This window comes from Mesoplodon densirostris, chromosome 3 (assembly GCF_025265405.1).
Source record: "Mesoplodon densirostris isolate mMesDen1 chromosome 3, mMesDen1 primary haplotype, whole genome shotgun sequence".
NCBI lineage: Eukaryota > Metazoa > Chordata > Mammalia > Artiodactyla > Ziphiidae > Mesoplodon > Mesoplodon densirostris.
The window spans coordinates 128,965,718-128,989,941 of NC_082663.1; the positions used below are offsets into that span (position 1 = coordinate 128,965,718).

The 24,224-nt window shown below is 41.6% G+C and overlaps 2 protein-coding genes across 4 annotated transcripts; one reads left to right on the forward strand and one right to left on the reverse strand.

The window, feature by feature from the left end:
- Positions 1-622: 622 nt before the first annotated feature.
- Positions 623-22,965, forward strand: SLC26A2 (solute carrier family 26 member 2). Of its 3 annotated transcripts, none has more exons than XM_060093631.1 (4): positions 718-794; positions 15,003-15,182; positions 16,898-17,594; positions 19,088-22,965. In XM_060093631.1, the coding sequence occupies exons 3-4, from the start codon at positions 16,923-16,925 to the stop codon at positions 20,606-20,608; spliced, it is 2,193 nt and encodes a 730-aa protein (XP_059949614.1). In that variant the 5' UTR covers positions 718-794; positions 15,003-15,182; positions 16,898-16,922; the 3' UTR covers positions 20,609-22,965. The 3 variants fall into 3 exon arrangements, with proteins under 3 accessions (XP_059949612.1, XP_059949614.1, XP_059949613.1); XM_060093630.1 differs by lacking the exon at positions 718-794 and adding an exon at positions 1,433-1,506; XM_060093629.1 differs by lacking the exon at positions 15,003-15,182 and having other exon boundaries at positions 623-794.
- LOC132485520 (cytochrome c oxidase subunit 7B, mitochondrial-like) lies at positions 7,560-7,947 on the reverse strand. The gene has a single exon (XM_060092053.1). It carries the CDS (start codon positions 7,923-7,925, stop codon positions 7,683-7,685), a length of 243 nt encoding a protein of 80 aa, XP_059948036.1. The 5' UTR covers positions 7,926-7,947; the 3' UTR covers positions 7,560-7,682.
- Positions 22,966-24,224: the final 1,259 nt, after the last annotated feature.

A 24,224-nucleotide genomic window follows, 5' to 3' on the forward strand; every position in this document is an offset into this window, starting at 1 on the left:
GTAAATGTCAAGGAAAGCCACTGAGGATTTTAAATGAGGATTGGAATTACATTTCATATTTATTTTTATATTTTCTTTTACATCTTAAAAAGAGCCTCTGGCTATTGGGAACTTTGGTGGAAAGTAAGTTACACTGGGGCAAGAGCCCCTCTAACTTTCTAGCAGACCTTTTTCCCATTCATGGCCTCCATTTCTCTATCAATAAAGGAGGGTGGGTGGGAACGCGGGTCCCAAGATGAAGATGATACCCCTCGCAAACAAAGAGCAGCTTACAGCTCTCGTTAGAGCATTTCTTCGATTCCCTTGATACTGATTCCTCGCAATACCCTCGGGGTTAAGGCGGAGAACCAGGAATCTGCCCACTTCGGAGATGATTCATCGCCATGCAAAGCGCAGAAGGAATCTCCATTTAGAATCAGGGACGCGTGGCTCCTTCTGTACAGGGCAGCCAATCGCAAGGAGGAAAGCGGCCAGGGGGCAGCACCCTTGCCTGTCCTGGCCGCGTCATTGGCTGACAGCCGCGTCTTTCTTCCGCCGTGCCACGTGACTGTGCATGCCGAACTTTCGCTGTTAGAGTCGCCTACAGACCCTCCCCGCCGGTTCCTTCTCGCAGCTCCCCTGAGCCCCGCCTCCTCCAGGGGCCGGGCGATGGGCGGGCAAGGGGGCTGGCGGGTTAAAGGGAGGCGGGCCCGGGAGTGGGCTGCCTCTGCCCGCGCCACCCGATCCCCTCAGCCCCACCGCGGCAGAGGACGCGCCTTGGATCCTGGTCGCACAGGGCGGCCGAGACTCGAGAGGTGAGGAGAGGGGAGGGACTCGAGACGCGGGGGAGATAGCGGTGCCGGCCTTCCCATGATCAGCGGGCCCCTCTCGGGGGCGTCCTCGCCTGTGACCCAGGTGTGGTGGGAGGAAGCGCGCACCAACGGTAGCCGCGGGCGGTCGTGGCTGGGCCGTGCGAGGTGGGTGTGCGTAGGAGTTATTTCCTCTGTCGGCAGGGGCGGAGGCAGGGCCAGCGTCAAAGCCCCACTCCCCCAACCCGGCTGATCCCGACCCAACTCCGACGGCAGAGGGCTGCCCACCCTCCACCCCACACTTCGCGCCGGGTGCCCCACACCCCGCTGATAACGGTGCGGCTCTTCCGCCAGAGTCCTCGAAGCGCCTTCTCGAACCCAGATATCTGGGAGCAGGACCAAGGAGATAAGAGCCGCCACCACAACCTTAGACTGATGGGGGAACTGAGGCTTGGGCAGGAGAGAGGACTTGATTACCTTGCTTTTTAAAACTACACACCTGGTTAAGTACAAATCAGGACCTGTAGTTTTTCGAGACGCATAGACCTAAGTTGAAATTCTTTCACTGGATAGATGGAGACACTGAAAGGACACAGAGGGACAGAGCGTTGCCGAAAATTACACAGCAAGTCATTTGCAGAACTAGGACTTGTACCCAGCTTTACCAAACCCATAGACTATTAGGCTGGGCCCTTCCTTGCACACATTGGGGACCACGGTGAGTTAGACGCATTCAGGACTTAAACTCCTTTCTGGCAGTCATTCTAGTACGTTTTTCCTCCTTGTCCCTAAGGCTTTTTATGTGAAATCTGGAACTAATGCGATATCCAGTGTTGGGTTAAGCAGAAGTTCTTGTCTTTGAAAGTTGAGTCAAGAAGAAATGGAGTGCCAAAGCTGTTGGCAAGAAATAAACCCTTTTTTTTTTCTTCAGTAATCTCAAGGGACGGAGACTAGTAGCTGTCATTTACTGAGCAAATGCTATGTGCCAGGCGCTGTGCTAGGTACTTTACTTGGGTTAGTTTTAGAACAACACTGCAAGTTGAGTAATGTTATCCCCATTTTACAGGTGAGAAATTAATGCTGAGTAAAATGAAATTTTTCAGTCAGTGCTATACAGCTGTTGAACAGTGTAGCTGGGATCTGAATAGAGATCTGTCTGACTCCAGAGCATACCTAGTGATTCTCCAAATAGGCCCTCAGCCCACTGACTCAGAATCACCCAGGGAGCAGTCTTGGATCTCATCCCTGGATTTGTCTGAGAATCTGCATTTTAACAGATCTTCATGTTTGATATCATTGTATTGTACTATAATTTGCTGCCTCCTGGAGGAAGATCTAGAGACTACCTATTCAGGGATTTGGTGACTAGATTAGATTCACTAGGGGTCATTTGGTGCATTGATATTACTTTTTATGAGTATAAACCCCCAGGTAGATGATTGCCAGACTAATTTCTTTTTCTTTTTTTTTTAGTATGTTTTTTGTTTGTTTGTTTGTTTTTATAAATTTATTTATTTATTTATTTTTGGCTGTGTTGGGTCTTTGGTGCTGTGCGCAGGCTTTCTCTAGTTGAGGCTAGCGGGGGCTACTCTTTGTTGTGGTGCACAGGCTTCTCATTGTGGTGGCTTCTCTTGTTGCGGAGCATGGGCTCTAGGCACGTGGGCTTCAGTTGTTGTGGCACGTGGGCTCAGTAGTTGTGGCTCGCGGGCTCTAGAGCACAGGCTCAGTAGTTGTGGCGCACAGGCTTAGTTGCTCTGCGGCATGTGGGATCTTCCCAGGTCAGGGCTTGAACCTGTGTCCCTTGCATTGGCAGGCAGATTCTTAACCACTGCACCACCAGGGAAGCCCCAGACTAATTTCTTGACACAAACTTGGTTATGGTGTATGGGGGTGGAGGGGGAGGAGTAACTGCTTTTTCTTCACCACATAGCTCTTTTTTTAAAAAATATTTTTTGTATTATATATTTTTAAAATTTATTTATTTTATTTATTCTTTTTTTGTCTTTTGTTTTTTTTTTTTGGCTGCGTTGCGTCTTCATTGCTGCACGCGGGCGTTCTCTAGTTGCAGTGAGCAGGGGCTACTCTTCATTGCGATGCGCTGGCTTTTCACTGTGGTGGCTTCTCTCGTTGTGGAGCACGGGCTCTAGGTGCACAGGCTTCAGTAGTTGTGGCTCGTGGGCTCTAGAGCGCAGGTTCAGTAGTTGTGGCGCACGGGCTTAGCTGCTCTGTGGCATGTGGGATCTTTCCTGACCAGGGCTCAAACCCATGTCCCCTGCATTGGCAGGCGGATTCTTTCTTTCTTTCTCTCCCTCCCTTCCTCCCTCCCTCCCTCCCTTCCTTGGGTCTTCGTTGCTGTGTGCGGGCTTTTCTCTAGTTGCAATGAGTGGGGGCTACTCTTTGCTGTGGTGCTGGACTTCTCATTGCAGTGGCTTCTCTTGTTGTGGAGCATGGGCTCTAGGTGCGTGGGCTTCAGTAGTTGTGGCATGCGGGCTCAGTAGTTGTGGCTCGCAGGCTCAGTAGTTGTGGCACACGGTCTTAGTTTCTCCACAGCATGTGGGATCTTCCCAGACCAGGGATCGAACCTGTGTCCCCTGCATTGGCAGGCAGATTCTTAACCACTGTGCCGCCAGGTAAGCCCTTTACCACATAGCTCTTAAATTATTATTCGTCCATTCACTCAACAAATATTTGTTAAGCACTTATTAGGTGCTCTACATATTTCAAGGTACTGGGGATACAACTGTGAACTGTATTAATTATTAAACTTAATAATAGGCTCAGAAATGAGGTGAGCACTGGCCATAAAATTATTGCTTTGAACTAGCTCCTAAGAGCTCTTATCAAGGAAATAAATTTGGGGGTCATGTGGTATTTTATTTTATTTTGTTATTATTTTTTAATGATATTCATTCATTTAGCAAGTATATTTATTTATTTATTTATTAGATGTTGGGGTAGGAGTTTATTAATTTATTTATTTTTGCTGTGTTGGGTCTTCGTTTCTGTATGAGGGCTTTCTCTAGTTGTGGCAAGCGGGGGCCACTCTTCATCGCTGTGCACGAGCCTCTCACTATCGCGGCCTCTCTTGTTGCAGAGCACAGGCTCCAGACGCGCAGGATCAGTAGTTGTGGCTCACGGGCCTAGTTGCTCCGCGGCATGTGGGATCCTCCCAGACCAGAGCTTGAACCCGTGTCCCCTGCATTAGCAGGCAGATTCTCAACCACTGCGCCACCAGGGAAGCCCTCATGTGGTATTTTAGAAGAGATCTAAGCTTGGAAATTGGAAGATGAGGACTGAGAATCTGGTCCTACCAGTTGAGCAAGTGACTAAACTTTGATGTTTTTCATACTGGAGAATAGGAATTCATACTCTGATTCTCAGATTTACTGAGGAGGCAAGTGGGAGTTGTAGATGAAATCTTTTTTAAAATTTTATTAAAAATTTTTTTCTTTCTGTTTTTGGTTTTTTTATTTAGATGAAATCTTTTTGAAAGCAGTGAATTACTATGCAAGGAACTATTTAATTATTTCACCATGGTTTACATTAAGCTATGTTCCTCTTGGGTATTTTATTATTTTGTCTTATGTTGGGCTTTATACAAGAAAAGGTATATCATAGTGCTTATACTACTGATATAAGCCTTGTGGTAGTTCTTCTTTTTGCATCACAGAAATAAATGGGCATTGTTAATCATTTGTGATAAATGGAAAACAAGGAATTTTTTTTTTGACTTCATTATATTAACTTGAAACTTCACCTGTTTGTTCATTTCAATAAACATAGATCTGTAACCATACATAGCAAGTGGGAGGCATTGTGTTAGGTTCTGGGTTATGTAGACACGAGGATGACTTGGTGTCTGCCCTAAAGTGATACTCTCGTTTGAGACACATGTAAACTTGAGTGCTAAATAGCTATATGTCATGTGTTGGGGAAGCATAGCCTAAGAAGTTTCAGCCCCCTTCTCCTACGTCATTTGAGGTGGGACTTAAAAGATTAGAAAAAGGACCAAGATAGATGGAGATAGAAGGGAAAGACATCCCCGACTGAAGGAACGACATGAGCAAGGGCCCCAAAGGGCAAAGGATGCTTATTAATATTTTCATGGACTGGTGATTGGAACACTGGTGCATGAAAAGAAGCAAGAGAAAGGCAGTTGCAGGCTTATTCACAGAGAGAAGACTATACTAAAGTTATTTGACTATATTTCAGTAGGAGGTGGAGAGCCATTGCAGATTTTTGAAGAATGTATCCAAATGGTTTGACGCCTTGTTGTTAACGAATGCTTCTTTTGAAGAAGAGGCAACATGGGATGGTGGTTAAAAACATTGGTTCAATTCAGTGTTTAAGGCTGAAGTATGTCTGCAACTTTCAAATAGTTGAGGGAAAAAAAAAAAAACCCAAACAAACCAACCTGAGTGTATGAAGAGTGCAGAAGTAGTGCAGATGTAGCAAAACATTAACAATTGGTATATTGTTAAATGAGTGAATTGTGAATAAGGTGTTCCATGTATCATTCTTTCAACTTTTCTGAATATTTGAAAAGTTTCAAATAAGCAATCCAGAGACAGAGAGTAGGTTTGAATCAGACAGGTCTTGATTCTCGTCATGGTTCTACTGCTTAAAAGCTGTGTGAGTACTGGAAAATTATTTCTGAACTATATAGTCCACACCTATTCCAGCCTAGTTTAACTGAAATTTTCCACTTAGGAGAAGAGATTTTTTTGGTAGATGACTTGTTCACATTAATATTAGGTTAATGCTAAGACTTCTCGGGACTTCCCTGGTGGCGCAGTGGTTGAGAGTCTGCCTGCCGATGCAGGGGACACGGGAAGATCCCACATGCCATAGAGCGGCTGGGCCCGTGAGCCATGGACAGGCTCCGCAACGGGAGAGGCCACAACAGTGAGAGGCCCGAGTACCACACAAAAAAAAAAAAAAAAAAAAAAGAATCCGCCTGCCAATGCAGGGGACACAGGTTCGAGCCCTGGTCCAGGAAGATCCCACATGCTGCAGAGCGGTTAAGCCCGTGCACCACATCTACTGAGCCTGCCTGCCACAACTACTGAAACCCGCGCACCTAGAGCCCGTGCTCTGCAGCAAGAGAAACCATCGCAATGAGAAGCCTGCGCACCGCAATGGAGAGCAGCCCCTGCTCGCTGCAACTAGGGAAAGCCTGCGCGCAGCAACAAAGACCCAGTGCAGCCAAAAAAAAAAAAAAAAACTTCTCAAGTTTTCCGCAAACCTTAGATCGAGGTTATTTTATATAGTAGCTGTTTATATCCCCTTCTCTGTCTTCTTTTGGATTATTTAGTATTTTCTGTAATTCCATTTTATCTCCATTATTTATTAGCCATAACTCTTCGTTATTAATGGGATTGCATTAGAATTTATAGTATGCATCTTTTTATATTTTTATTTATTTATTTATTTGTGGCTGCGTTGGATATTCATTGCTGCATGCAGGCTTTCTCTAGTTGCAGCGAGCAGGGGCTACTCTTCGTTAAGGTGCGCGGGCTTCTCATTGTGGTGGCTTCTCTTGTGGAACACAGGCTCTAGGCACATGGGCTTCAGTAGTTGTGGCATGAAGACTCAGTAGTTGTAGCTCACAGGCTCCGTAGTTGTGGCACATGGGCTTAGTTGCTCCGTGGCATGTGGGATCTTCCCTGACCAGGGCTCAAACCCGTGTCCCCTGCATTGACAGGCGGATTCTTAACCACTGCGCCACCAGGGAAGTCCCAATATAGTAGGCATCTTTAACTATCACAGTTTGCCTTCAAGTGATAGTATACCATTTCATGTATAGTGTAAGAACCTTGCAATACTATGCTTTCTCTCCTGGCTTTGTGTATGTTAAAATATATATAACATAACATTGGCCATTTTAACCATTTTAAAGGTATGGTTCAGTAGCATTAAGTACATTCTCAATGTTGTGTAACTATCACTACTATCTATTCCCAAAACTTGAAACAGCAACTCTGTAACCACTAAGCAATAACTCTCCATTCCTCCCAGTCCCTGGTAACCTCTAATCTATTTTCTGTCTCTATAAAAATAATTTGCCTATTCTAGATATTTAATATAAGTGGAATTATATAATATTTGTCTTTTTGTGTCTGGCTTCTTTCACCCATCTGTGTTATAGATGAAGAGTATCAGAACTTCATTTCTTTTATTTATTTATTTTTAAATATTTATTTATTTATTTGGCTGTGTTGGGTCTTTAGTTGTAGCATGCGGGATCTTTTTTAGTTGCGGCATGTGGGATCTAATTCCTTGACCAGGGATTGAACCTGGGCCCCCTGCATTGGGAGCATGGAGTCTTAACCACTGGACCACCAGGGAAATCCCTGAACTTCATTGCTTTCAAATGGCTAAATAATATTTCATTGTGTGGCTTAGACCATAATTTTTTTTTCCATTCATCTGTTGATGGATACTTGGGTTGTTTCCACCTTTTGACTATTGTGAATAATACTGTTATGAATGTTTGTGTACAAGTATTTGTTTGATCCCTGTTTTCAGTTCTTTTGGGGATATACCTAAGAGTGTAATTGCTGGGTCATATAGTAATTCCATTTAACTGTTTGAGGAACTACCGAACTGTTTTCTACAGTGTTTGTACCATTTTACATTCCCAGGGCAATGTATTAATTATCTTTCAAAAGTCAGTTAATTCTTTTTGAAAAAAAATTTTTTTGTTAAAATAACTTCTAAAAATAAAAACCACTCTATCCTTCAACAGAAGACTTATTTATTTATTTTTTTGAGGTTTTCAAATGTACTTTATTTCTTCAATCACACCATATTTTAATGGGTACATAATGCTTTTACTTGGCATCAATTATGAGTTGATTTTGAAACAATTCAGTATTAAACCAGCTGGGATGATCACTGTTCTCTCCATTCCTTTGGGGTGACTCTGCCAACAGGGGACAGGTTCCATTCTATTCCAATTTGTGTTGCTGTATATGCCCATACAGCAACACAGAAAGTGGCTCCACTTGCTAATACAGCATTACCATATTTGTCATGGAAATCAGGTGCCCGCTTCTGGTGGCTCTGCCTTGCCATTGTTTGCGGAATGCTTCGAACTCTGAGACCACTTAGTGCGTTTTTGGCCAAGAGAAACATCGTGAAGCTGAAGACAAAACGGCGGCAACTGCAGTTGCTGACTTCTTGCAATTTCACGTCTAGTACCCTTGCAAAGTGCCCTGAGAAAAACAACAGAAGACTTATTAAGTGCCTCCTGGGTGCCCAGTTCTATGTAGGGTGTTGTGAGAGTTCACAAAAAGCATAAAATATCTCCTTGAATAATTTTTAATCTAGTTAGGAAGATAAAGCATACATTCATCTGACATTGAGCATCTAAACAATGGGAATTCAGAGAAAAACGAGATACTATTTATGTGCTGATAACCTATATACTCTTCCCCTCCCCATTTATTATTTCAATTTTGGCTTCTCTCCTATGCTTGACACCCTCATTTCTTTTTTTTTTTTCTTTTTTTTTTTTTTGCGGTACGTGGGCCTCGCACTGCTGTGGCCTCTCCCGTTGAGGAGCACAGGCTCCGGACGCGCAGGCTCAGTGGCCATGCCTCACAGGCCCAGCCGCTCCACGGCATGTGGGATCTTCCCGGACCGGGGCACGAACCCGCGTCCCCTGCATCGGCAGGTGGACTCTCAACCACTGCGCCACCAGGGAAGCCCAGACACCCCCATTTCTAATTGCTTACTGGACATTCTCATTTGGATATCTAATAGAAATCTCAAACCTATGAAATGTAAGTCAAACTTTTTGTTGCCTCTTATCTTTCCATTTCCTCCTCCATATTCTTGTGCACCATCCTTTTGTGTGGTCCACCTCAGAATTCATGTTAGACATGTCCATCTCCTTTAAGCACCATTTCGTGTCTCATCGCACCACTGAAATGTCAAACCTCCATTCCTGCCCTGTCTTGGAATTTATGCCTTTGTCAGCCATAGTTTACAGGATGAAGTCCAGGCTGACAAGGATTACATAAGAAACTGATCTTTCACCTGGTCTTTTTAAAAAATTTTTTTGAATTTTATTTTTGGCTGCGTTGGGTCTTCATTGCTGCATGCAGGCTCTCTTTAGTTGCGGCGAGCAGGGGCTACTCTTCGTTGTGGTGAGCTGGCTTCTCATTGCGGTGGCTTCTCTTGCTGCAGAGCACGGGCTCTAGGCATGCAGGCTTCAGTAGTTGCAGCATGCGGGCTCAGTAGTTGCGGCATGTGGGCTCAGTAGTTGCGGCACATGGGCTCTAGGGTTGCAGGCTCAGTAGTTGTGGCGCACAGGCTTAGTTGCTCCACAGCAAGTGGGATCTTCCCAGACCAGGGATTGAACCCCTGTCCCCTGCACTGGCAGGTGGATTCTTAACTACTGCGCCACCAGGGAAGTCCCTCACTCCAGTCTTACCTCATGCAATTTCACCCCAGGAATCTGGCAATCTAGGTGACTTCTTCCTGGGTCTTGGGTTTTCCTGGGACCCTTCACTTGTCTGAGTTTCCTTTCTTTTCTTACTTTGCAACTTCCACACATTGGCCTGCAGCCTATTCTCTGCTCTCTCAGAGTATGCCAAACCTCTGTTGTGGCACTTAGAATGTTATAGTTTATCTGTTTATAAATCTGTCTTAACCCACTGACTGTGGGTAGAAACTGGGTTTCTTATTCATTATCGTAAGAATTTACTGATCTCCTACTATGTGCTAAACATTGTTCTTGGTACTGGGGATACAGTAGATATGAGAAAGACTATAAATAATAGTTTTTAAAAAGTTTAAATACATAATATAATTTCAAAAGTCTCTGTGAAAGTGCTCTGAAGAAAATAAAGCCAGATGAGGGTTTAGGGAATGATGGAGTGGCAGTATTATTTTATTTGGGATGGTCAAGGAAGGCCATTGTATGGAGAGGATATATAAGCTGAGGCATGAAGGATGAGAAAAGGCCTGCAGAGATCTGAGGGTGTGATTGTTCCAGGCAGAGAACTTGAGCAAGTGCAAAGACCCTAAGAAGGGAATCAACTTGCCATGTTCCAGGAACAGCAAGAAGGCCAGTAGGAAATGAGAGTGGAGAGGTGGGCAGGGTTCAGATATTATAAGCTATTGGAGTAGCCCACGTGAGATCTGATGGTGGAGGGTAGTGAGAAGTGATTGGATTCCAGATACTTTGGGCAGTGGGGAGAGGATGGATATATTACTCAAGGGAGAGAAGACAGGACTTACTGACGGACTGTATGTGGGAGTCGGGGGGTATAAGGAAAAGAAATATTGACTCCTAGATTTGTAGTCTAGGTTCTGATGCATTGTGTCTAGCACAGTGGTTAACTTACAGTAATAAGTAGGCCAGTACCCAGTCTCTAGGAGCTCACATAGAAAGTTAACCAATCCATCCTTGGAAGGCTTGTTGGCACTTCACAGAACAAAGATGGGTCTGAATTTTCATCTCTGGCAGGGGGCAGTCCTCTCACAGTATTAACTTCCTAGTCTAGGGCAAAGGAACAGTGGCCTGGGCTCCAGCCGTCCTGGTTGCAGGCACCTGTAAGTGGGATGGAGATGGATACAGAAGTCTTTGCTCATCCTTAGCTTTCCGGGCCTTACAATGCTGTTATCTTCCCTGAACTTGTCTGACAACAGTGAGTTGGAGGATCAGATGGGACAGTGTAAATGGAGATTCTGTCTTGGTTTTACCTGTTTATGGTTTAGTTTTTTTTTTTTTTCCTAAAATAATCTTAGGGACTTCCCTGGTGGCGCAGTGGTTAAGAATCCACCTGCCAATGCAGGGGATATGGGTTCGATCCCTGTTCCGGGAAGATCCCACGTGCCGCAGAGCAACTAAGCCCGTGCACCACAACTACTGAGCTTGCGCTTTAGAGCCCACGAGCCACAACTACTGAAGCCTGAGCACCTAGAGCCTGTGCTCCACAGCAAGAGAAGTCACTGCAATGAGAGAAACCCGCACACCTCAACGAAGAATAGCCCCCGCTCGCCGCTACTAGAGAAAGCCCGCGCACAGCAACGAAGACCCAATGCAGCCAAAAATAAATAAATAAAAATAAATAAATAAATTTATAAAAATAAAAATCTTAAACTAATTTTTATTCATAAAGGGCAAAAAAGGAAAATATTACTTGCTTGCTTGAAAAAGAATTGAATAACGTAACAGACCAGAAGATGTAATAAGATAATTATTGTCAAATGAGTGATACAGTAAGTGATTTTCTCGAAAACCTTCAGTGCCTATGCACTGTCTGCAGGTGAAAGTCTACCTTTCTTAACCTGGCATAAAAGCCTTCCAGAATCTCCCCTAGGTACCTTTATCACTTTCTCTCTCATTGATCTCCCATATGCATCTGGTGCTCTAAACGTATCATACTATTTCTCATTCTTTCCCTCCAACCCCAGAACTATTGCTATTTGTGTTTTCTTTTCCCTCATCCGTTTTCCAAGTCCTTCCCTCATTCTTTCATCTCCGACCCAGACTTCAGATCGCAGGTGAGATATGTTGTTCCCTGGAAGCCTTTCTAAACTGCTGTCTCTTGCAGATTTCTTCCCTGCTTAGATGCTCTGATCCCAGTAGTTGGCAGCTTCAGTTTTATTTAGCAGTGAGTTGTGGCATACATACACAGAGCAGAGCATGAATATGGAACCGTTATGTTTCAGAGGCAGACTTTACCAGGCTCTGAACACTGTTGCCTTCCAAACAGGCATTTCAGTTTCACAAATTGCAAAACTGTTTCATATGCACTATTGGTTAAAATTATATGCTGTAATTACTTACCAAAAGTAGACATTGTTTCTCTTATATCTGCAAAATTTCAAAAAGAAGTTGGCTGAGCGCTGTCAGGCTTACATAGAAGGGATACCCCTCTCTTTTAGTTCAGTTCTCTTAGACCCTCAGTAATTCACACGGGAAACAGTGCCAGTGCTGCTGTTTAGTCACCAGGATAAGACAGCTTTCTAAGTAGTCACACTGCATGTGCCTAATTAAAGAAGAAAGTACAGAAATGTTTTTCCTTTTTGTGTTGCCTGAACTGCCATTATACTTTAATATATGAATATGTAAATGTATTTTTCAAATGTTTTGTTGGTTTTTTCCTCCAGTTCCTGCAAGGTAATGTGGAAGGTTCAAGTGTTTTCTTCTTGAACCTTTCTCTTCTTCACTCCCAATTATCAATGTTGATAAAGGGAGAAACTACCCTAGATGATACAGGAGAATCCTATTTTACTGAATTTCATGGAATATGTAGTTTGTATTCCAACTTTCTGAAAATGGGAGTCTGGCTATAGACTATATTTCAAGGATAAACACTGTAACTTCATTCTTCATGAAGCAATTGGTGAATACTGTAATTGAAAGCAGTAACAGGCTTGGGGGAATGAGAGGATTTTTGTGCAAAAAGGGATACTTGAAAAATTTGTTCCAGAGTAGATATTTCCACCTGAAAATAAATATTGCTTTGCATTCTACTTTTTCTGTATTTCAGTTATTTATTTAGCAAATATTTTCATTCCTATTTTCGAAAGCATATACTTGGACACTTCAGGGGATACAAAGATGAAACAGAATGGAGCTTGCTCTCAAGAAGCTTAATTTGTATGGAGGTCATACCTACAATTTAGTTTAAGATAATTTTTAATGTAGTTTTATATTGTTTGGGGTTTTAAAATAGGCTTGAAAAAAGGGGAAAAAAGTAGTTTTGAGGAGAATTTTAGGGGGTGACTAGGGTCAGTAAAAGACTATAGACGGTTTTTGGATTCAGACTGATGGCTAAATCATTTCCACTTCTAGGACTGTTTGTGAGTGAATACCTAATTTTTTGAGAGCTGGAGATGGAAAAGGACTATGGCCATGAGTATAGAGAAAGGAGAGCTGGGTACAAGTTTGTAGATGTCAGTGCCAGGTCATTTTGGTTAGTAGGTAGGTGAAACTGGGATGTGTAGGATAACTGAATTTCAAAGTGTTTAGAAGTACCTGAAGTTAGAGAAAGCTAGTTAGGTAGGTGATAGGAATAGTAACATGCTCAAAAAGCTATTCTTGGAGTCTTAAAATCTGGAATTTATTATCTGGCTCGGTCACTTACACAAGCTAAATGAATTACTAAATTGGTCAAGACATTTCACTTTATTATGATCTATCTATATCTTTATATTTAAAGTGGGTTTCTTATAGACAGCATATAGTTGGGTCTTATTTTTTAAATCTTATCTGGCAATCTGTTTAATTGGCATGTTTAGACTATTCACATTTTTAAAATATTTATTTATTTTATTTTTGGCTGCATTGGGTTTTTGTTGCTGCGCGCGGGCTTTCTCTAGTTGCGGTGAGCGGGGGCTACTCTTCGTTGCAGTGCACGGGCTTCTCATTGCGGTGGTTTCTCTTGCTGTGGAACATGGGCTCTAGGCGTGCAGTGTTCAGTAGTTGCAGCACGTGGACTTCAGTAGTTGTGGCTCACGGGCTCTAGAGCGCAGGCTCGGTAGGTGCGGCGCACGGGCTTAGTTGCTCTGTGGCATGTGGGATCTTCCCGGACCAGGGCTCGAACCCGTGTCCCCTGCATTGGCAGGCGGATTCCCAACCACTGCGCCACCAGGGAAGCCCCGACTATTCACATTTAATGTGATTTTTTTTTATATGTTTGGATTACATTCTACCATCTTGCTAGCTGTTTTCAATGTGTTCTGTCTGTTTTGGGTCTCATTCTTCTTTTGAGTTAATTGAGAATTTTTTATTATTCTATTTTGTCTCCACAATTAGCTTATTATTTATATCTTAAAAAAATTTATTGGTTACCCTTGAGTTTACAATGTACATCTTTAATCAGAGCCTACCTTCAAATAGTATTATATTACTTCATATATAGTATAAGACCTTACAATTCTTAATTCCCCTTACCATTATTTGTGCTCTTGTTTTGTGCATTTTATTTTGCATGTGCTGTAAAAATGCATTTCTATTTTTGCTTTAGACAGTTATTTTTTTTAGAGCAATTAGATATATATTTTTTTTAGTTAAAAATAAGTATTGTTGGGCTTCCCTGGTGGTGCAGTGGTTGAGAGTCTGCCTGCCAATGGAGGGGACATGGGTTCATGCCCAGGTCCGGGAAGATCCCACATGCTGTGGAGCGGCTGGGCCCGTGAGCCATGGCCGCTGAGCCTGCGTGTCCGGAGCACTGTGCTCCACAACGGGAGAGGCCACAACAGTGAGAGGCCCGCGTACCGCAAAAAAAAAAAAAAATATATATATATATATATATATATATATATATATATAGTTTTCATTTGTTCCATTTCTTAGACTTTATTTGTTGTGTACTATGTAGGCCTGAGTTTTTGTCTGGTGTGTGTGTGTGTGTGTGTGTGTGTGTGTGTGTGTAGTAGTGCTGGTCTGCTGTCAATAAATTCTCTTAGTGTTGGTTCTTCTTCATCCTTCAAAAAATATTTTCTCTGGGGATAGAATTCTGGGTTGACAGTTATATTTGTGTGATAAAGGTATCACTCCATCTTCTGGCTTGTATGGTTTCCAATAAGAAGTCTGCTGTAATTCATATCTTTGTTCCTGTGTATGTAGTGTGTTGTTTTTTTTTTTTTTTCCCTTTGGATGTCTTTAGAATTTTATCTTTGTCTTTTGTTTTCAGCAGTTTGAATATGATATGTGTAGGTGTGTGGTACTGTGTTGTTTGGTTTGATTTTGTATTTGTCCTTCTTGGTATTCTCAGAGATTCTTGGATCTATAGTTTGGTATCTGTCATTAATTTTGGAAAATTCTTGGCTATTATGTCTTCAAATATTCCTTCCACCCATTCTCTGTCTTCTCTTTTTGGGATTCTAATTATGCATAAGTTAGATTGTTGAATACATCCCACAGCTCTTGGATGTTCTCTTAAATTATTATTTTTCATTTTTTTAAATTCTGTTTTTCTCTTTCTGTTTTAGTTTGGGTAATTTTTATCGACCTATCTTCAATTTCATCCATTCTCTCTTTGGCTCTGTCAGGTTTGATGGTCCTGTCAGAGGCATTCTTTATCTCTGTTACCATGTTTTTCACTTTTAGTATTACATTTCAGTTCTTTCTTACAGTTTCCGTCATCCTGTTTTACTTTCTAGTATTAATTTTTATCTTTTTCCTTTCCAGCTAGCTGCCATATAGGGCAAGATTTGAATTTTGTTAGTTTTTTCTTATGCCTCTTTTAGGTTTGGAAAAGCCTTTTGGCCCAGAACTCACTAAGAACTATTCCAAAATAGAAGGACATAAGGAATGCACTCAGACTAGCTTGGCCTGAAAGTAGGAAGTGAGAAGAGAGTTATAGACCAGTTGCATTGAGGAATGAAGAGCTGCTGTGTGTATTCACCAATCTGATTGACTTGCCCAGGGTAAGTGGTCATCTAAATCTGTTCTTTTCTTCCTTATCTATTTAACAAGACCATCAATGTAAGTACTGTTTGTTACTCTTGTTCAGTGGGATGACCAGCTATAGCCCTCTTATCCTAAACAAAATTAATGTGGGTTACTTTTACAAATATTGTGTTCTTGAGTGGGTTGTGGGTTCTGGATTATGGCATCTTGGCAATATTAGGCTTATAGAACCTCACAAGGGCCTATCTTCCTGTCAGTTCTGAGGCAGGAAACTACCCGAGTCCTTTGTCTAATATATTTTATCTCTTATTGGCCACAGTCATAAATTTGTTTATTCATTTATTATTTCCTTCATTCAAACATTTTGTAAGCCTGCTATCTCAGAGTTACCGTACATTGTTGATGATTACAATGATGAACAAGATATCCTTTCCTCCAGGACCTGGAGAGACTCTTCCTTAACTAATACAGAAGTATGGTTAGTCCTGTAACAGAGGCATGAAGTGCTATGGGACGCAGATTCATTTGGGCTGGGGTCAGTGCTTTGAAGAAGAGATAGCATTTTAACAGGGTTTTAAAAATGACTGGGGTCTTGATAGAGAGTTGGATGGCCATTCTAAGCTAAGCAAACAGCCAATGCAAAGCCACTGATTTGTGAAGTGTTTGGCAGTTTACACTCTGTTCCTCTGAAGGTCTGTTTCTTCTTCCTTCTCTTTTACTCTTATTACAAGACTTATTTTTTGGTGTCCCTCCTCTCTTTTTGCTTATTTTTACCTTCTTTGTTTTCCTGTAGTTCTTAGCGGTAGGTCTTATGGCAGTAGTTTTATAGTTTAGGACCCGGAGATGCAGGATCACCTGGATCTCCTCCGAGTTGAAGTGTTGGGCAACATTATTCCTCCACTCAGTTTATGTTTTAGAGTGTATACTTAGGATAGTAAAGCAAATCTTTCTTTGCATGAATATAGATCCTGCCCATAGGGCAGACATGACTCTATACTCGAACAAAGTTGAATAGAACAAAACCTTTCAGAGATCAGACACTTACCCCATTAGCCTACTGCATGCTGTTGATGTTTGTTTCCTTCAACAGTCTCTTATCAGCTTCTCTCTTTTCTTTCCTACCAAACCAGAGCATGTTGTTCAAAGACACAAATGTATTCTGTGCTGTTTTTTTTTTTTTCTCAAAACGTATCTTTACTCTGTCACTCACATTTTCTTTCTGTTTATTTTCAACAACTGGTAGGTTATCTTAAAAAGGACCCACCCCCTGAAAAAACAAAAACAAAAACAAAGAAACCATCTTCCTTGTTTCAGGGACTTTTGCAGGTAAGGTAGGTGTCAAGGTTTGAGACCAGGTCCTCTTTTGCAGTATTCGTGGGAGTGAAAAATCTGAAAATAAGACTGTTAGTAGCATACAGAATGGAGAAGACAGGCTACCCCAATACCGTTTCTGGAGAAAAAAATTTCAGGGTGAGCCAGGCAGAGATGGAGAAGAATCCTTGATAGTTTATACTTTTGGGAAGTCCTGTACTCAGTGAATTATTTGCTTTAACTTGGTCTGATTCTTTTTTCCTGGATCAAGACAAATGAGGCTCAACTAAGGAAAGTGAATATAAGATACTACCCCCAAGTGAACTCCTCTTAACTCTCATGAATGACAAGTAGGACTGTTAAAATGTGTGAGTACTGAGAATTACTTAATCAGTTAACCCTTGTATTTTCTCTGGGGTAGGAGGCTGAAACATCTATCTCCAGAAATGTCTTTGAAAAATAAAGAGCAAGATGACCAATACAGTCCTCCATCTAGGATCCATCTGGAGCATGAAGAGGAATCACGTAATGACTTCCAGCAATTTGAGACCAGTGATCAATGCAGACCTTATCCTAGGATCCATTTGGAGCCTCAAGAGAAACCGGATACTAACTTCAAGCAACTTGTCATCAAAAAACTAGAGAAGAGTTGCCAGTGCAGTTCAACCAAAGCCAGAAATACCGTTTTCGGCTTCCTTCCTGTTTTGCAGTGGCTCCCAAAATATAATCTGAAGAAAAACATTTTAGGAGATGTGATGTCTGGCTTGATTGTGGGCATCTTATTGGTGCCCCAGTCCATTGCTTATTCTCTCCTGGCTGGCCAAGAACCTGTCTATGGTCTGTACACATCTTTTTTTGCCAGCTTCATTTATTTCCTACTGGGTACCTCCCGTCACATTTCTGTGGGCATTTTTGGAGTACTGTGCCTTATGATTGGTGAAGTAGTTGACCGAGAACTATACAAAGCTGGCTATGACACTGCCTACATTGCTCCTTCTTTAGGAGTGGTTTCAAATGAGAGCACATTATTAAGCCAGACATCAGGCAAGATATGTGACAAAAGTTGCTATGCAATTATAGTTGGCAGCACTGTAACCTTTATGGCTGGAGTTTATCAGGTAAGAAACTGTGGAATAAGTGGTTGTTTCTGGCAAAAGAAATCACTATGCATGAAATCTCAGATCTCTAAGGGAACTTAGCAATCGTAATAATTAAAGCTACCGTTTATTGACTGCTCAGGATATGGAAGAGGTAGAGCCAAAATTTAAACCCCGGTTTGACTCCACAGGTAAGATACGGCTGCTTCTAGTTTCTCAACCCTAGGCAGCCTCTTAACCAATGAATTTCAGTCAGCCAGAATTTAATTTTTGATTGTAAAAATTCAGACCAGAAAGGGACCTCAGACCACCTAGTACAACTTCTTAATTTTGTATGTCGAGAACTATCAGATTTGCTTGAAGTTATTTGTGGTTGGTTATTGGCGGAATCAGCACTAACAGGGAAGAGGGCAACAGAGTGGGGGTTGGGAGAGGAAGAGTGCAAGAGTTTTTCAAACTACAGATGACTTCACCCCTTGTTTTAGAATTGCTGCTCTAATGAGCGACTCTCACTAAAGACAGTAGTTTTCTTGGACTGCCAGGAAGGGAAGAAGTTGGGGACCACTATTTCATGCTATCAGCTAGGAGAAGGATTAGAAATGAAATTCTTTTGGGTCTCTCTCCCATAGAATCCACTAATCTGCCATTTTCATCATGCCTCTGCCTTTTGGCATTCAGGAGTCAGTGCCAACATTAAACCTCTTCTCTGTTACAGACATGTGGAACCAATATAGGAGGGGGAAGAGTAGCTCACTTTATTCGGTGCTTGGATAGAAGGAGAGGGAGAAGGGGCTGGTGTGCAGAAGAGTTGTGCTCCTCAGAGTTCATTTGTGCTTTTTTGTTAGTATGCCTCACCAAGAATGAGGAAGGGTGCAGTAGAATTCTGAGGAATTATTGGGAAGAGGAAAAAGAAAGAAAGAAAATGTTATATCTTTGAGGATATAGAATTAACACGGGAGGCAGTATGGCATAAGCACATAGGCATTGCATGAAAAGAGTTTCTCAGTTTGAAGTTAGATGAAAGAATTCTATAATAATTTTTAAAGTGTGATTCTATTTTGATGTGAATCTAGTTTCTTATCAGTTAAAACTTTACTTTTACGGTAATGATACGTAATTTAAAGAAAAATACATGTTTTTTAAATTAGAATTTTTCCAACTTGTGTTTTTATGATTTCTCATGGATCCTTGAGAAATATTTTCTTTTTCAAAGCGATCTGAACCTTATTCAAGTTTAAGAAACATTGTGCAAGAAGGTAGGAATCCTAAGCTCTTGTCTGGGCTAGCCAGTAACACTGTGACCTTGGGCAAGTTGCTTAGCCCTCTGAGTGTCAGTAAAATGAGCCCTCTCTTTGTAAAATGAGAGGATTGATACATGATTATGTTTTTTTTTCTAGCTCTGACATTCTGTGGTGCTCTGATGGTATGTCTCCATACAGAGAAATACCAGGGGAATACAGGATTTAGAAGCTCTTTTCCATTTATGTTTAACACTTGTATATCCTTCCTTCCAGGTAGCGATGGGCTTCTTCCAAGTGGGCTTTGTTTCAGTTTACCTCTCAGATGCCTTGCTGAGTGGATTTGTCACTGGTGCCTCCTTCACAGTCCTTACATCTCAGGCCAAGTATCTCCTTGGACTCAGCCTTCCTCGGAGTAGTGGCGTGGGATCACTCATCACTACTTGGATACATATCTTCAGAAACATCCATAAGACCAATATCTGTGATCTCATCACCAGCCTTTTGTGCCTTTTGGTTCTTTTGCCAACCAAAGAACTCAATGAGCGCTTCAAGTCCAAACTTAAGGCACCTATTCCTACTGAACTCTTTGTTGTTGTGGCAGCCACATTAGCCTCTCATTTTGGAAAACTAAATGAGAAATACAATACCAGTATTGCTGGACATATTCCCACTGGGTTTCTGCCACCCAAAGCACCGGACTGGAACTTAATTCCTAACGTGGCTGTAGATGCAATAGCTATTTCTATCATTGGGTTCGCTATTACTGTATCACTTTCTGAGATGTTTGCCAAGAAACATGGCTACACAGTCAAAGCTAATCAGGAAATGTATGCCATCGGCTTTTGCAATATCATTCCTTCCTTCTTCCACTGCTTTGCTACTAGTGCAGCTCTGGCAAAGACATTGGTTAAAGAATCCACAGGCTGTCAAAGTCAGATTTCTGGTGTGGTCACAGCTCTGGTTCTTTTGTTGGTCCTCTTGGTAATAGCTCCTTTATTCTATTCCCTTCAGAAAAGTGTCCTTGGTGTGATCACTATTGTAAATCTCCGGGGAGCCCTACGTAAATTTAAGGATCTGCCCGAGATGTGGAGGATTAGCAGAATGGACACAGTTATCTGGCTTGTTACTATGCTGTCCTCTGCACTGATAAGTACTGAAATAGGCCTGCTTGTTGGGGTTTGTTTTTCTATGTTTTGTGTCATCCTTCGCACTCAGAAGCCAAAGACTTCATTGCTTGGTGTGGTGGAAGAGTCTGAAATCTTTGAATCCATGTCTGCCTACAAGAACCTTCAGGCTAAGTCAGGCATCAAGATTTTCCGCTTTGTAGCCCCTCTCTACTACATAAACAAAGAATATTTTAAATCTTCCTTATACAAAAAAACTGTCAACCCAGTCTTAGTAAAGGCAGCTCAGAAGAAGGCAGCAAAGAAAAAGACCAAAAAGGAAACAGCAACTCTCAGTGGAGTCCGGGATGAAGTTTCAGTGCAACTTTCCCATGATCCCTTAGAGTTCCATACCATAGTGGTTGACTGTAGTGCAATGCAATTTTTAGATACAGCAGGGATCCACACACTGAAAGAAGTTCGCAGAGATTATGAAGCCATTGGCATCCAGGTTCTGCTGGCTCAGTGCAATCCCTCTGTGAGGGATTCGCTGGCCCGGGGAGAGTACTGCAAAAAGGAAGAAGAAAACCTTCTCTTTTATAGTATATATGAAGCAATGGCTTTTGCAGAAGACTCTCAAAATCAGAAAGATATATATGTTCCCAATGGTCTGAGTTTTTCCAGTGACTGACTGAGAAAGTAAATAGGAGGAAGAATACTGTCTAGCTCCAGAGGTTAAAATTTCAAGTTTTTTAACATTTTATACTATGGAACTGGAAATTGTTGCACACTAGAAATTTTAACCTTTTGGCTCGACAGAATTCTTCCTTTGAAACTGATGGACTTTGTAGATACACAGATGCAGCAGAGCTTTTAGTTAGGCAGAATCAAAAAGAAGAAAATATTGTGCTTTGAAGCTTTCTTGCAAATATGAGATATTCTTGGAATTAAATAAATATCTATTGAATTGAACTGTAAAGTAGCCCCAAAACTTAATTACCATCCTGTTTTAGGAGATTTGCATCTGGACTGTTCCTTCTCCAGGAGGTAAAGGGGTAAAGTTGGCATTTACATGAGAAGTGCTGGAGCCTGTTTGGCATGGCTCTTTGGAGAGGGAGTAGAAAGGAAGTAGGGAGAGAATGTTGTGTGTGCTCTCCTAACAGCAGGTCAAGAGGCTTCTGGGGTACAGGGTAGTAACTAGACAAGCTTGTTCTCACTTGTAATTCTCTATTCCCTGGCTTTGCCCCCCAGATGGCAGTCGGATCTCTGGCTTTTAATAAGAAAGCACCATTTCTCTCGGGCACAGTCTTATCAGGAGTCTGATGGCTGAGCAGGTTTGTGAAATCCTACCAGCCAGCCCCATATTATACAGAACGCTCTTGGTGATACATTTGATGTTTTTAGTCAGCGTTTTTGTTTAGGGTAAGTAGGTAAGAAAAGAGCTCTTCATAATCATCCAACATAATGAGAATCCCCTCTGTCTCTTCTGTGATCCCTATCTGTCCCTGTTTCTGAGTATTTCTCTACCATTAAGCTCTGTTTTAACTTTCAGTCATTTAGTGTGTTTCCCATGGAATCTGTCCTAAACTGCTATGTCTGATTACCAGTGAGTGATGAGTTTGCCAGAGAAAAGGCAAAATGCTAACTCAGCAATTTTATGTAGCCTTTTAAATGAGCTTGAGGCAAACTGTTCAGGACAAATTACAAAAAGGAATGATTGACAGCTTCCCTTAAGACTTTGTTTATTTAGCAGTGAATTTTTTTTCTTTCCCATTGTATTTTAGCAAGGGTCAGCTGGGAATTGACAGTCTTTCTCATATTTGAGAAGCTGCTATTCATCTTTACTCTGCAAGAAAAATTTATTATAACCAATGGAAAAGAATGCATAGAAGTGATAAGAGTGCTTCCAAAAGAACATCAATAATTGTAGATGTTTTAGTGAAACAAAGCTAATGCTTACTGCCATGTACCCTATTGATGTACAATAAATATGGATGACAGTGACAGCGTTTAACTCTTTAGGCCACCTCAAACTATTATGTAAGAGAGTTTAGAAGCATCACACTTAAACGACCTAAGTTCTGTGGGTGTATTATTTATGATAGCTGGTCACAGGTTTTGGCCCAGAAGTACTTCCTTTTGAAAAGCAAGTATGTCTGACATTGAAAGCTTATAGTTCTGTATCTGTACTTTTAAGGGTGAGGGGAAAAAAACAGGTTTTCCAAAGTTAGGACTAGGAGACTAGTTGATGTGAACTTGAAACACTTAGCACACCATTTTAAACAAACAAGATAAAAATTGCAAAAGTGAAAAACCATTTTTAACCCACTCCTACATTCTAAACGGTTTAAATATTTATAAGAAGCAAAGCCTATGTGTAGGGCATCTATTGGAGTGGAAGACTTTGAACCATCTTTCTTGCTGGCTCCATAAACTCCAAGTGTTGCTTTTTTTTTGGTAGAGCTCTGCCCATCAGTTTACATGAAAAATGCCTTTCTGTTATTAAAACAAAGCAGTTTTCTTAGGAGCTAGATTTCTGTCTTTGAGGTGATTGACATCATGATTAAATGTAATAGTGTCCTGAGTTTTAACATCCTTTTAGAACTTAAGTCTAGAATTTCAGAAATGTTAACTGTTGTTTGTATTCGTGTCTTTTGCTTATTGTTTGTAGCCAGTATTTGCTGTTTCTCTCCAGTCTTATGAATAGTAATAGTAAAATCAGAGTGTCTTGGTTGTCATTTGTTTTCAACCCCTCTTGTACCTCCCCAAGCCAGGTTTGAATCCAGATCATTGTAGATATCCAATGCCATGTGACAGAGTAATGAGTACATGTTCAAGACGACTCTATAATTTAGCAAACCCTACCACAGCAAAACAAAAAAACCCATAGAATTTGGAAAATCTCTTAAAAGAACAGAGTAACAGGGTTTGTCTTTTACCTGCCGTTTCTGTCCATAATGTGGATATAAGCAATTCTGGAACTTTATGCAGTTAGCAGATTCTTGAATTGTGTTCTGGTTTGTTCTTCTCCCACCTACCCAAACAAACAAGAGATTCTGCTTTTTTTTTTTTTTTTTTTGCGGTATGCAGGCCTCTCACTGTTGTGGCCTCTCCCGTTGCGGAGCACAGGCTCCGGACGCGCAGGCCCAGTGGCCATGGCTCACGGGCCCAGCTGCTCTGCGGCACATGGGATCTTCCCAGACCGGAGCACGAACCCGTGTCCCCTGCATTGGCAGGCGGACTCTCAACCACTGCGCCACCAGGGAAGCCCCGAGATTCTGCTTTTGAAAGCCATTTGTAAAAATATTTAAGGTATCACTAGAATTTAAATCTTACCTTCTCTGCTTGGTTTGAAGTCTGCCTATACTTACATGTTCAGATTTTTTTATTGCTGGTATTTAAAGGAATCAAACCTGAAACCAAAATCTAATTCACCAATAAAACTAATATTTTTTGTTTGCTTTCTTACTCAAGGGTTTGGAGTTTAATTCATTAGGTGATATTTTATACACTTTACTGATACGAAGATATCATGCTTACTCTAAACTTTAGAGTCTAAATGAAGCATATTTTCATTGCTTATTGATAAATGTACAAAATTCTGAATATCTTAAAATGGTCGTTTAATTGAAATATGTGTACACTCTTGATGGTTAAAACAACCAGAGGGGTGGAGTGGGCCAGTGCACCGAGAGACTAAGGGTAACATTCAAGAGAGAGATGAAGGGAATAGACCATTGCAAAGACTGTCTCTGACCAAACAAGGGATAAAAGAGAGGGACTCAGTTGAATAGGATCCAATCCCTGGTTAGCCACGCACAACAGTAGGAAGACCAGGATTAAGAGCCACACCTTAGTTTGAAAGCAAGCTCAGAACTGGATTCTGCTTCCAGAAGAGGAGGGCCAGATTCACCAAAGCTGAAAGAGCTGGTAGCCAAGGTTGGGGCCAAAGCCGGGGTTGACTTACTCCAGAGCACTAGACTGAGTGACCGTAGCCTCTGATGGTAGTAAAATTGACAGATGCCTAGTTGACTTAAAAAAATTTTTTTTTTAAGAAGGATCAAAGGAAAACACAATTTGGCTAGTCTGACTTAGCTTTTAAACGTTAGTAGACTGAAGCCAAAATTTGTTGGTAAATTTACAGCATGGTAAATGGTGATCTTTGAACTGTGTCAGGGTGTCAGATGAGTTCATTAGGCTATTCTAATGCTAATGACCACATTTTAACAAGAACAGTAATTCTCTGCATGGGTATTCTCAGTAATTTGTCATTTAAGATCACACAGTCTGGGTGTTAGCCTGGATCT

Bases quoted from the DNA above. Each gene is read 5' to 3' on its own strand.
- SLC26A2 (XM_060093629.1), top strand. From the start codon at position 649: ATGGGCGGGCAAGGGGGCTGGCGGGTTAAAGGGAGGCGGGCCCGGGAG. The intron at 795-16,897 runs GTGAGGAGAGGG...TCTCTGGGGTAG, and splicing joins GGGCGGCCGAGACTCGAGAG to GAGGCTGAAACATCTATCTC. The intron at 17,595-19,087 runs GTAAGAAACTGT...CCTTCCTTCCAG, and splicing joins TTATGGCTGGAGTTTATCAG to GTAGCGATGGGCTTCTTCCA.
- LOC132485520 (XM_060092053.1), bottom strand. From the start codon at position 7,925: ATGTTTCTCTTGGCCAAAAACGCACTAAGTGGTCTCAGAGTTCGAAGC.